The following is a 13,504-nucleotide window of genomic DNA, read 5'->3' as shown; positions in this document are numbered from 1 at the left end:
GCCCTGAGCAGACTCATCCTGAAGGCTGCTTAGGACAGTTGTGCTCTAGGCTGCACATTCTTTCTTGGTTCTAAGCCGAGGAGAAGGGGTCGAGAGAGAATGAGATGGTGGGATGGCATCACCAACTCGATGGACAAGAGTCTGAGCAAACTCCAGAAGACAGTGAAGGACAGGGAGTCATGGCGTGCTGCAGCTCATGGGATCACAAAGAGCTGGACATGACTTAGCAACTGGACAAGAGGAGGTCTCCAGTGCTGACCCTTTGAACTGTTCCTCCCCCAAATTCCTTTTCTGCCTAAGTGAGTAGAGTCAACTTCTGTTGTTTCGTAGCCAAGTTCACTCCATACTCTGCAATATTGGGTACAGTTGATTCCAGGGTGAGCACTTTTTTTTTTGGCTGAACCGTGGGGCATGTGGTCAGGTTTTAATTCCCTGACCAGGGATCAAACTCACACCCTCTGCATTAGAAGATGGTCTTAGCCACTGGACCGCTGGGGGAAGTTCCTGTATTTTAAATTTTAGCATCTCTGAGATCACCTTGTGTCCTGTGGCTAGCTGTTATTCTTGTGCATGTATGAATTTGGTCATAGGTCTCATATTGTTACTTCCACAGAGTTACATACATTGCTAAATATGTCCAAATAAGTCTAAAAGTCCTCTATCACCAACTACAAATTAAGTGACAAGAAGATAAGGAAGCATGTGTCATGGGTTAGGTGGCTAGAATTTTTCTTAGTGGTAAATAAAACAAGTGCACCTTGCAATTGACAGTGTCTAAGGTTTGATGCGGTGTGGTACCATTTGGTCAGAGAGAATAATGCTGTAGGTCTTTATTTAAAGACCATGGTATGAGGAGTGATTGCTAACGAGTGCAGGCCTTCTATCCGGGGTAATTATGATTATGCTCAGTCGTGTCCGACTCTTTGCAGCCCCATGGACTGTAGCCTGCCAGGCTCTTCTGCCTGTGGAATTTTCCAAACAAGAGTACTGGAGTGGGTACCATTTCCTAACTCAAGGGATCTTTCCAATGCAGGGATCAAACCCTCATCTGTGTCTCCTTCATTGGCAGGCAGATTCTTTACCACTAGCACCACCTGGGAAGCCATTCTAGGTATGATGAAAATGTTCTAAAATTGTGGTAATGGTTGCACAGCTCCATGAATATACTAAAAACCATTGAACACACTTTAAATGAATGAATTGTATGGTATGTGAATATATCTTGATAGAGCTGTTATAAAATAATAGAAAATGTTTATGAGAGGCAAGGTTTCAAATGGAACACACAGTGTTACATTTTTTTTTTTACAGTGTTACATTTTTATCAGAGATAATTGTACATATGTCTGCATAAGGAATATGCACTGAAGTTTATAGTGATTTTGATTATTTTTATGTCAGTGGTTTCCTTTTTTTTTTTAAATTTGGCCACTTGGCATATGAGATCTTAGTTCCCTGACCAGTGATCGAAGCTGTGCCCCTGCATGGAAGCTTGGAGTCTTAACCAGTGGACCACCAGGGAAGTCCCCAGGTTTCCTATTTATTTTTTTAGGCAGTGAGCTTATATGACTTATACAGTCAGGAAAAGGCATGCATGTTTTCATTGTTCCTTTTCCCTCTTTATTTTTTAACTGTTGTAAAAATGCACATAACATAAATTTTATGTGCCAACAAAGGTTCGTCTAGTCAAGGCTATGGTTTTTCCAGTAGTCATGTATGGATGTGAGAGTTGGACTATAGAGAAACTTGACGGCCAAAGAATTGATGTTTTTGAACTGTGGTGTTGGAGAAGACTCTTGAAAACCCCTTGGACTGCAAGAAGATCCAACCAGTCAATCTTAAAGGAAATCAGTCTTGAATATTCTTTGGAAGGACTTCTGCTGAAGCTGAAACTCCAATAATTTGGCCACCTGATGGGAAGAACTGACTCATTGGAAAAGACCCTGATGCTGGGAAAGATTGAAGGCAGGAGGAGAAGGGGACGACAGAGGATAAGATGGTTGGATGGCATCACCGACTCAATGGACATGAGTTTGAGCAAGCTCCGGGAGCTGGTGATGGACAGGGCAGCCTGGTGTACTCCAGTCCATGGGGTCGCAGTCAGACACGACTGAACGACTGAACTGAACTGAAGATAAAATTTATCACTGCAACCATTTTAATATGTACAGGTCAGTGGCATTAAGTACATTCGCCATGTGGTATAACCATCACCACTCTCCAGTTCCAGGACATTCTCATCCTCCCAAATGGAAACCCTGCTCCCACTCAGTAGTCATTCCTCATTCCCCGGTTCCCCAGCCCCGGGAAACCACTAATCTATTTTTCAGCTTCTTTGGATTTGCTTACACTGAATATCTCTCACAACTGGAATCTTATACTATGTGGGCTTTTCTGTCTGGCGTTGTACTTTTTTAGATGGAGCAGTTAACCACTGTCTGTCCACACTCCAGCAGATTCCCTGCCTTGTTAGTCAAGGGTCTGGGGGTGCCTCTGGGTGCCGACATCCTGAACTGACCCTAAATTAGGGGTGGGAGGCTGGGCGGCTGAATGAGCCCGGGAGATGGCCCAGCATCTCTCTCAGACCCATGTGGGTCCCAACTTCAGCCAGAGCCGGGGCGTTCATTACCCCTTCCACTCACCTCCAAACGTATCAACAAGCCCCGCCTCTTTCCCCTCCAACCCCCACTCTCAGACGATGAAGAGCCGGCCCCCTTTCTGGGCAAGGCTAACCCACAAGGCCACCGAGTCACCAGAGTCCCCCCCCCCACCTTCCTGCCACCTACTTGTCACTCAGCTCTCAGCTTGAAAGTTCCCTCCTCAGGGAGCCTTTCCTCACCACTCTGATCAAGTGGCCCCCATGACTCTCTCATCTCCCTGTTTATTTCTTCCGTTCAGTGATCATCATCTGAAATAGCTAGCTTATTGAGTTGTCCATTGGACTCAATGGATGTGAGTTGCTCCCAGAGCAAACTCTGGGAGATAGTGAAGGACAGGGAAGCCTGGCGTGCTGCAGTCCATGGGGTCACAAAGAGTCGGACACAACTGAGCGGCCGAACAACATTGCTTTGTCCACGTGCTTATTTTGTTTTCCACAACGGCGGGACAGCAGACTCCCCTCCTGGTCCTGTGCACAGCTGTTTCCCCAGTCCTTGCTGGTCAGAGGGCCCTAAGCAACAACGGCAAAGTGCATGGATTTCAGTGACTCTGCTGCCTCCTTCCCTTCGGCTCATACAAATTGTTCACCTCTCTTCCCGCCTATAAACACATCAGTAAACTACTCCCTTGACTCCACAACCCTATCAGCCTCTTCTTTCTGTCCAGAGCTGTGGATCCTGGCTATTTTCATACAATTGCGCTGACCTGCTTCAATCTCACCCACCCCTTGCCACAAGCGCTCCCTGAGGCCGCTGCTCTGGCCGAGGACCCCAGACGGCCCTTGATGGTGATCTCCAGCCCACGGTTTGCCCCTGAGCTTCAGAACTGTACACACAACTGCTTCCTAAAAGGCAGCATGGGTGGATTAGGAAAGGCTTTGCAGAGGGGGTGACGTCACAGAGGGTGAGCAGGTATCAGCAGGCGGCTTCGAGGGCACCCGGGCCGAGGCCACGTTCTGTGCACGCCTGAGCCCGATCACCTGCACCCCAGATCTCCTTCAGCAGACGAGACGGCCCGAGACACGACCTGACATCTTACTCCCGTCCGACCGAGCACAGGGCCTGGTGCACTCAGGGAGCGTTTACAGAGCTGAGCCAAAGAGCTGCAGGCGGCCGGCCATTCTCAAGGTGCGTGGGGCAGGCTGCAGTAGCAGTCACCCCCTCCTCCTTCCAACCCACCAGGCCCAGGAAGGTTTGTGGCTTTGAAGCCAAAGCCAGCTGCAGCCCTGATTCAAAGGAGAACATGGCTGTCTGGAAAGCTGTTTTATGTAAGAAAGAGGAAAAAATAGCTCCTCCCTCCTGGGGCCCCACCACAGTGCGGTTTTGGTTCAGCTATTACCCAGACGCGCTCAACCTACATCGAAGCATGAGGCACCATCACGGGACACTAATGGATTTTCTATTAAATATCAGGCTCTGCAAGGAGGAAAAACTGGGGCAGGGAGAATGCTGGCGAGAACCCGAGAGCTGATTGTTGGAAGCCAGTGGGGGGGGCTCCACGGCTGCCCTTGATCTTCCTGAGGTGGTCTTTTCTGGGGATTTGTGGAGCTGCTTGGCGAGCTCTAACCAGAATCCACCACTCTCTGTTCCCCCTTGTCAGAAAACGGGCCGAAGTCGACCTGGGAAGCTGGTCAGATTCCTCCCTAGGTCACAACCCTGACTTTGCTTCCTCACCAAGTTCACTCTGCCCATCTGGGAGCTCTGACCACCTCTCTTCTGACTCCTCAGGGATTGGACGGAGTCTGGGGCAGAGTTTTGGGTCTACAGTGAGTCATCTGGGATCACAGCAGACTTTACCAGTTGCTGTGGTCTGAATGTTTGTGTCCTCCCGTCTCCAGAATTCATGTGTTGAAAATCTAATGCCCCAGGTGATGATGGTATTAGGAGGTTGGGTCTTTGGGAGGTGATTAGGTCATGAGCGTGGAGGTCTCATGAATGGAATTAATGCCCTTATAAAAGAGCCTCAGGGATTTGCTGGCAGTCCGGTGGTTAAGACCTCACCTTCCAATGCAGAGGGTGCAAACTTGATCCCTGGTTGGGGAGCTAAGGTATCCCACATGCATCTTAGCCAAAGAAAACCAAAACAGAAAACAGAAACAATACTGTAAATTCAGTAAAGACTTAAAAAAAAAATGGTCCACATTAAAAAAACTTTTTTTGAAAAATAAAAAAAATAAAAGAGCCCCAAAGAGATCCCTTGCCCTTTTCACCATGTGAGGACAAAACCAGAAGTTTGCAACCCAAAGCAGGCCCTCACTCAAGCATGCTGGCACCCTGTTCTCAAATCTCCTGCCTCCAGAGCTGTGAGAGAAAAATTCTTGTTGCTTATAAGCCACCCAGTCCATGGTAGTTCGGTTATGGCAGCTGGAACAGATTAAGGCACTCAGTTCAGTTCAGTCACTCAGCCGTGTCCGACTCTTTGCGACACCATGAATCGCAGCACCCCAGGCCTCCCTGTCCATCACCAACTCCCGGAGTTTACTCAAACTCATGTCCACTGAGTCGGTAATGCCATCCAGCCATCTCATCCTCTGTCGTCCCCTTCTCCTGCCCCCAATCCCTCCAGCATCAGGGTCTTTTCCAATGAGTCAACTCTTCACATGAGGTGACCAAAGTATTAGAGTTTCAGCTTCATCATCAATCCTTAAAATTAACACCCAGGACTGATCTCCATTAGGATGGACTGGTTGGATCTCCTTGCAGTCCAAGGGACTCTCAAGAGTCTTCTCCAACACCACAGTTCAAAGGCATCAATTTTTCAGGACTCAGCTTTCTTCACAGTCCGACTCTCACATCCATACATGACCACTGGGAAAACCATAGCCTTGACCAGATGGACCTTTGTTGGCAAAGTAATGTCTCTGCTTTTTAATATACTATCTAGGTTGGTCATAACTTTCCTTCCAAGAAATAAGCGTCTTTTAATTTCATGGCTGCAATCACCATCTGCAGTGATTTTGGAGCCCCCAAAAATAAAGTCAGCCACTGTTTCCACTGTTTCCACATCTGTTTCCCATAAAGTGATGAGACCAGATTCCATGATCTTAGTTTTCTGAATGTTGAGCTTTAAGCCAACTTTTCCACTCTCCTCTTTCACTTTCATCAAGAGGTTTTTTAGTTCCTCTTCACTTTCTGCCATAAGGGTGGAGTCATCTGCATATCTGAGGTTATTGATATTGCTCCGGGCAATCTTGATTCCAGCTTGTGCTTCTTCCTGGCCAGTGTTTCTCATGATGTACTCTGCATATAAGCACTAGGGCTCATCAATGTTTCTAGGTCTTCCCGCCTTCCTGGACACACAGAGGACTACATTTCCCAGTATCCTTTGGGTGCAGTGGTGTGATTAGTTCTGGGCAATGAATATCCACTGAAAATGCAGGGATTGCTTCCCAGCACCACCCCCTTCTCCCCCTCAGAGTCCTTAAGAGTTGATGTGCAATCTTCTAGGTTCTCTTCTATGGGGAATCTTGGAGCTTCATGTTGAGATGGAGAGAACCTTCTGGGTTGAAGGAATCATTATATGTTATGCATTCTACTATTATTGTCTATATTCTATTCATCTACATTTTGATCAGGCTGGTGGTTACAAGGATGTATGCCTACGCGAAGTTCATTAAACTGTACGCTTAATGAATGTATTTTACTGTATATCTGTATTACCTCAATTAAAAAAAAGAAAAAGAAAAGCAACTCCCACAAATCAAGCAAACGAAAATTACGAAAATTAAGGACAGGACTGGAAGCTTGAGCATCACTATATTTCTGATAAATCTTTCGTTAGAAGTTTCCTTAGATCCAGGCTCCCACTCCTGGCCTGAGGAGTGACTGCCCGGCTCCAGAGGCTCCGGGCCCACAGTGCCCAGCATCCCAGAACACCGCCCCCAGAGCCTCACCCCAGACCGCCCTGTCCCGTAAGGCCCGGCTCCGCCCTGCGCGCCCTACCTTGCGGCTGAACTCCTGGGCCTTGCGCCTACGCTCTCGGTGCACAGCGTCGGGGCGCTTGCGGCCCGCCAGGCGTAGCAACTCGCGGCCCAGATAGAGGCTGCGGCTTGAGCGCGGGCTCCGCAAGACTGTGGTCAGCGGCTCGCAGCCGGATCCCGCGCCGGGGCAGCCGATGGGGCCGGGGAGCACGCCCAGGCTGGGCGGCACGCGCGGGCAGCGCTGGGCCAGGCGCACTAGGCGCTCGCGGCTCAGGCCGCCCACGGCTAACCCCTCCACCTCCAGGATCTGGTCCCCGGGCCGCAGACCCCCGACGTGCGCACTGCTCCCTTCCACCACATCCAGGACAAAGCAGGGACCCGAGCCCCCCAGCCGGAAGCCGAAGTCCTCCGGCCATCCCTGGTTGGTGGCCGGCATGGCAGTGGTGGCCGTGCAGCTGGAGGAGAGAGAGGTCACGGGGGACTCCTTGCGGCCTTGCCCGCAGGGCGGCATGCCGCTCAGACTCAACGCGTGTGCCAGTCTGAGCCGCTAGTCTTCCTCTGCCTCTATGCGGACGATCGGTTCTTAGGATATCGCCTGACCTCCTGGATTGAGCTGTGCCTAAATTCACCAGCTTCGATGTGACAAAAGGACTTCCCCTTGATAGTTAGGAGTTCACGAACTCCTGCAGACTTCGGGGGTTATTTGCCCTTTGAATTGACCTTGTTGAGGAGCCATGATATGGCTGCTTTGTGGGGGGGTGATCTCTGGGTTCCTGGCTTTAGGACAGGCTCAGGGGAGGGGAGGTGGCTCTGTTCTCAGACACCAGATGGTGGCGTGGGCTGGAGACACAAACGTATCGGGGGTGGTAAGGGTGACTGTCTTGGATGGAACAGCCTATGTGTGTATTTTTCCGTATGTCTGATGAGAGCAGGGATCCGTGGATGGCCTCTGAAACTGTAAGATACGATGTAAAGGCTTCGTTTTCTGGGGGAGAGTCCGTAGTTCTAAGGAATTCTCGCCCCTGGCTTAGACGAACCTCTGGGGGCTGGATTTTGAAGGCCCTGGTTTTGGTCCCCCTCAGCCTTCTGAAGATGTTTAGACAGCCCTCCCACCCACCCTATGGGCGTCGTGCCCCTGTTGGCTCCGTCTCCCAGGAGCTGGCCTCTCCCAAGACACTCTTGGAGTTGGGGGCAGGGAGGAGGCCCCCAAGGGTATCATGGACTGGGGAGGAAAGTCCTCGAGTGACATCCAGTGGGGCCTGTCACCCGCCACCAGAGGGCTGGGTGTGAGAACTCCTCGCACTGGGTAGGGTGGGGCTGCCACACCCTGAGGCCCACGTAGGGGCCCTGGTCCTCCTCTCCAGGCAGTGGTGCTGCCGTGGAGCCTCAGGGACGCTTAGCTTGTCACAAGGCGGCAGCGTGGGACTCCTGGGTCCACTCGGCCCAGGTGGGGTGGGGGCAACCCTGGGTCTTGGAGGGGCCTGAGATCAGTTCTTGCCGCGTGAGTCAAGCAGTCAGCTCGAGCACAATCAAAGTCGGGCTGGCTGGAAACTGATCGGGGGCCAGGCACCTGCTCCCCTTCCATGTGCATACCGGTTCTGACCAGCGACCTGTGGCAGGGCTGCGGATCAGAGGCCAGAGCAGCGTGCTCCTAACCTGTCTACACCCAACCTGGGGAGCCACAGAGCCAAAGAGGCTGCCGACACTCGAACCCCTTGGGTGTCCAGCCCTCCAGTGCATCCTCAACCCTGCAGGTTGACCTCAGCCCTTTCCCACCATGCAGAGCTCCCCTCCTTCCCCTTCACCTGGAAACAGCAATCCAGGCTCCCGACAGGGCTTACCAGGGGAGGCATCCCAGGGTACCCGTCCCAGAATCTTGGGTACCGCACTTCCCTCCAGGTCTGCTCACCTTCCTCCCTGGTGACGGCAATGGCTGCAGTGACAGAGCACAGTGCTGGTGGGACACCTAGGGACACTTGCTTATTGCCAGCCCTCTGCTGCTCAGGGCCTTGGCATCGGTTACTGATGCATCGGAGGTGACAGCTGGAGTTTCTAAGGCAAAGTGATCCTCCGAGTAACCTGAGAAGGCTGTCGTTACCAGGCGGACCAGCAGCATGGCTGGACAGCTTGGCCAGTGCCCAGAGTGGCCGGCTCCTGCTGCACGGTCCTGGGGGGATGCACGGTGGTCCTCAGGCAGGAGCCAAGACTGACTGGAGCTGGGCCTGGGGTTGGGTCCACCCCTGAGTCTGCAGAGCTTGGCAGGTTGGTCAGGAGGATTCAGTTGGGCTGTTTTGGGGTGTGTGTGTGGGGGTTCACTCAGTCCAGTGATGGCAGAGGGGACCACTGAGACTCACTGAGGCATGATCTGATCCCCACAGAGGACACCACTGCCCGAGCCCCACAGACCAGGCTTAGTGGCGGGAGAAGGGGAGACCCAGGCCAAAAAAAGAGCTTGGGATGGGAGAAAAGATGCTGACCTAAGTAATTATGGAAAGGAGTGGAGTCTGTGAAACGAAAGGCAAAAGGAACCATGTGTAACACTGTGCTCGAGTCGATAAAGTTGTTCCCTACAAGGGCTCAGGTTAACAATTCTGAAATCACACTATATATGCACAATGACATTGAGCAATTAAGTCAGTAGATCATGGGAGCCGGATTTCTCTCTGCTGTAGTGGGAGGTTACAGACGAGCCTAGAGCAGACAGGCAGAAACAGACAGAAACGTTTCTAGATATGCACATAGACATAGCTTAGTGGCAGTGGCAGGGCTTAGTCGCTCAGTCAGATCTGACTCTTTGTAACCACATGGACAGCAGCCCACCAGGCTCCTCTGTCCATGGAATTCTCCAGGCAAGAATACTGGAGTGGGCTGCCATTTCCTCCTCCAGGAAATCTTCCCGACCCAGGGGTCGAACCCGGGTCTCCTCCATGGCCGATGGATTCTTTACCACTAAGCCACCTGGGAAGCCCACAGAGGTTAGTATCTGCACATAAGTTTGCTGGCTCTGTCAGCTGAGAGGGCTTAGAAGCAAGGACATTCCCCCCAGCAATGAGCACATCCAGTGTGAGAGCTTGATTTCTAAGATCTCTGCCCAGAACAAGGAGCCCAGGCTCCTTGGAGAAATGGCTGATTTCAGGGCTGGGGCAGGAAATACAGGAGGTGAGCCTGGACCATCTTCTAGTGCCAGAGAGTAAGGAAGGGCTAAACACGCGCGTGCGAACACACACACATGCGCACACACACACACACACACACACACACCCCTTGGGGTTTGTCAGAGGGACACAGAAGCCAAAAGAAAGGGCTTCCCATAGTCAAAACTGGAAAAATCTGGGCAAGAATGTAAATCATATAGACTTGGGTTGTAACCTAAAGTATAAAATAAATATCACCAAGTTTACACTAATATAAATAATGGGTTAAATAAGTGAGGAAAAGAGATAATCACCTGGACAAGCTTCTCCTTAAAGGGAACTCCCACCCTTGAGTGTGGGCTCTGCTTGGTGGCTTCCTTCCAAAGAGGACGGATGCAGGGCTGGGAGACAGTACTTTATGGTGGGGAAAACTGATGGACATGACCTCAGTCAGGTGGTCAAGGTCATCACCAGCAGGGGAGAATCAGGCTGATAGCATGGGCCCTTTATATGATGTGACGAGAATGGCACTTAGCCTCTGTGGTCTTCCTCTGCAAAACCTGTAACCAGTCTGACTATAAGAGAAATTCCAGGCAAACCTAAATTGAAGGACGTTCTGAAAATACCTGACTCTTCAAAATGGTCAAGGTCATCGACAACAAGGAAAGCCTGGGAAGCTGTCACAGATTGGAGAGCCAGTGACTAGATGCAGCGTGGGATCTGGGGACGGAGAAGGCACTTTCGGTGAAAAGTAAGGAAATCTGAATTAGCTAGTAGTAATGGATCAACATTAGTTCTTCAGTGGTGACAAATGACAGCAATAGGGGACGCTGGGTGCAAGGTAAGAGGGAACTCCATACTGTCTTCCAACTTTTCTGCAAACTTAAAACTGTTCTGAAATGAAAAGTTGAGTTTTAAATCCTTTTCTCAGGATGTGGGGGATGGGAATCAGATAGAAGATATTCTTAATAGGTCACCATGAATGAGCTGGATGTTCTCCAGAGTTTGCTTTACCCAAACGTGCTCCAAGCTACTGTGTGTGTTTCTGTGTGTGTGAGAGAGTGTGTGTGTGTGTGAGATAGATCTATATATATGTGTGCTCTAGTCTCATATACATTATAAACTCTGCTAGAACAATAAAAGTATATCCTCATTGGGAAAAAAAAACAACAACAACCCATGAGTGAACAAGAGTGTCCCCAGCCTGGTGGAAGGGTGACTGATGCTGTAACTGAATACATCTTCAAGCACAGCTCCTGTTAGGCTGCAAAACTGTAGTGCTGCGTGGTAACTAGACATAAACCAAGGCAGTCACAAGGCTGATTTACTTGGGCTGCTCTTTTGTCCTCTGGATCAACAACCTGGTGCTTCTCTACATGGTAAAAGAATGGATTCCCTGACAGCACCGATGGGAACATAAAATGGTACAACCATTAGGGAATACTGTTTGACAGTTTCATGAAAAGTTGAACATACGAAACACTTTTCAAATGACACCTGTCCCACTCTTAGGTATATCTTTACCCAAGAGATATGGATTCAGTGGACATGAATCCACTGACAGATGAATACATAAAGAAGATGTGGTACTACTCAGTCATAAAAAAATCTTGAAATAATGCCATATGCACCAACATGGATGGATGTAGAGATTATCATACAAAGTGAAGTAAGTCAGAAAGAGAAAGGCAAGTATCATATGGTATCACTTACATGTGATCTAAGCATATCAAAATATGAATTTAAAATATGATACAGATGAACTCACCTAAGAAACAGGAACAGACTCACAGACATAGATGACAGACTTGTTGTCAACGGGAAGGTGCGGGTGGGGGGAGGGATGGCTTGGGGGTTTGGGATTAGCAGATGCAAACTATCATGTACAGAATGGATAAACAAGCAGGTCCTACTGTACATAGCACAGGGAACTATATTCACTATCCTTTGATAAACCATAATGGAAAAGAAGATGAAGAAGAATCTGTGTATGTATAACTGAACCCCTATCTGAATAGCAGAAATTAACAGCATTGTCAACTATACATCAATAAAATAAATTTTTTAAAAAGAACTTCAAATGAAGGTTTATAGCAGCACAATGCACAGAAGCCAAAAACTGGAAACAATCTAAATATCCATCTACTGGAGAATGGAGAGACAGATTGTGGTCTGTTTATACAGTGGAATGGAATGCTACCCACCTCTGCATACTGCCCTCTTTGGAAGTATGTCACTTCAAGGTGGAGAGTCATGCTCTACATAAATTATTTGGGGTTCTTCTGTATGGGAGACATACTTCTTCTCCTCTCTTGGCTTATTCAATCACTTGTATTGGTATGGACTCATGGATAGTTTCTTTTATACTTTGTTTTATAACCCAGCACTACATTATTTATTTTGTGGCTCAGATCGTATGTGTATTTCACAGTCTTATTCCTGGTACTACAACACGGGCCAGGCTCAGCCCACCCCTAGAATCAGCTGTTTCTCCCAGGAGCTATGGTTTTTTCTCTCGGAGAATGATGTTAGAAACCAAGACCTGGATGTGCCCATTGCTACTGGGGTATCCTTGCTTCTGGGCCCTTTCAGCTGACAGAGCATCGCATGCGCCTTCTCATATAGTCTCCACTATTTCCCAGTTTAGTTAGGTCAGCATCTCTCCCCCTCATCCCTTTCACTGAGGTTATTTCATACATTTGCAATACAGTTTGATTTTGGTGGGTCACATTCTGATTCAGCTTGGGATGCCCTAACTTACTAAATGAAAAAAAAATTTTTTTTTTTTTTGTTACACTCTGCAGCATGCAGGATCTTAATTCCCTGACCAGGGATCTAACCCCCGCCCCCTGAATTGGGAGTGCCGAGTCTCAGCCACCGGACCGCCAGGGAAGTCCTCTAAATGCTTTTTAAAATTTGCATACATTAAAGTTCACTCTTTGGGCTATAACTTTCCATGGATTTTGACACATGCTTAATGTCACGTGTCTGCCATGAGGAGTTTCATTGCCCTAAAATATCCCTTGTGTGGCATCAATCTTTCTGCTCCCTCAGTCCTTGGGTAACCATTAATCTTTTTACTGTCTCCTCTTCAGATTGTCATATAAATGGAATCAAACAGCCTGGTTTTTCATTTAGTTATGTACATTTAAGATTCATCCATGCTTTTGTGTCTTCATAGCTCATTCCTGCATATTTTTGTGCATTATTCCATTTTATGGATGGACCACCATCCATTCACCTATGAAGGACATCTTGGTTGCTTCCAGGTGATTGTTAATACATCTACTATAAACATTCATGTATAGGTTTTCATATAGACATAAATCAGTTGGGTAAATATCTAGAAGTTGTACATAAATATATACATTTTCATGTGCTTTTTGCCATCTGTGTATCTTCTGTGGTGAGGTGCCTGTTCATATATTTTGTTTGTTTAAAAAAACTGTAATTGTTGAGTTTTAAGAGTTTTTTCATTGTGTATTTTGAACACAGGTCTTTTATCTGATATGTGATTTAAAATATTTTCTCCAGTGGGTAATTTGTATTTTTATTGTCTTAACAGTGTTATTCCCAGAGCAAACTTTTAAAATTGAATAAAATCCAGTTTATTAAAATTTTGGGGTGGGGGTAATTATGCTTTTGGTGTTGTATCTAGAAACCCATCCCCAAACCCAAGGTTGTGTAGATTTTCTCCTAATTTTTTCTTCTAGAAGATTTTGGAAACATCCAGCCCATCCCTGGTTCCCTGTTAAGAGTATGTTGTGGGCCTTCCCTGGTGGTCCAGTGGTTA

The 13,504-nt window shown here is 48.4% G+C and overlaps 1 protein-coding gene across 1 annotated transcript in view; it reads right to left on the bottom strand.

Annotated features, from left to right (window-relative positions):
- Window positions 1-7,019, bottom strand: part of GRID2IP (Grid2 interacting protein) — a 32,579-nt gene extending 25,560 nt beyond the window's left edge. Inside the window, exon 1 of the mRNA XM_065923753.1 lies at window positions 6,600-7,019. Within this exon, the coding sequence (XP_065779825.1) occupies window positions 6,600-7,013 (414 nt within the window). The 5' untranslated portion in view covers window positions 7,014-7,019. The remainder of the gene's footprint in view (window positions 1-6,599) is intronic.
- Window positions 7,020-13,504: the final 6,485 nt, after the last annotated feature.

This window comes from Muntiacus reevesi, chromosome 2, assembly GCF_963930625.1.
Source record: "Muntiacus reevesi chromosome 2, mMunRee1.1, whole genome shotgun sequence".
Taxonomy (NCBI): Eukaryota; Metazoa; Chordata; class Mammalia; order Artiodactyla; family Cervidae; genus Muntiacus; species Muntiacus reevesi.
This window is presented reverse-complemented; position numbering and strand designations above follow the sequence as displayed.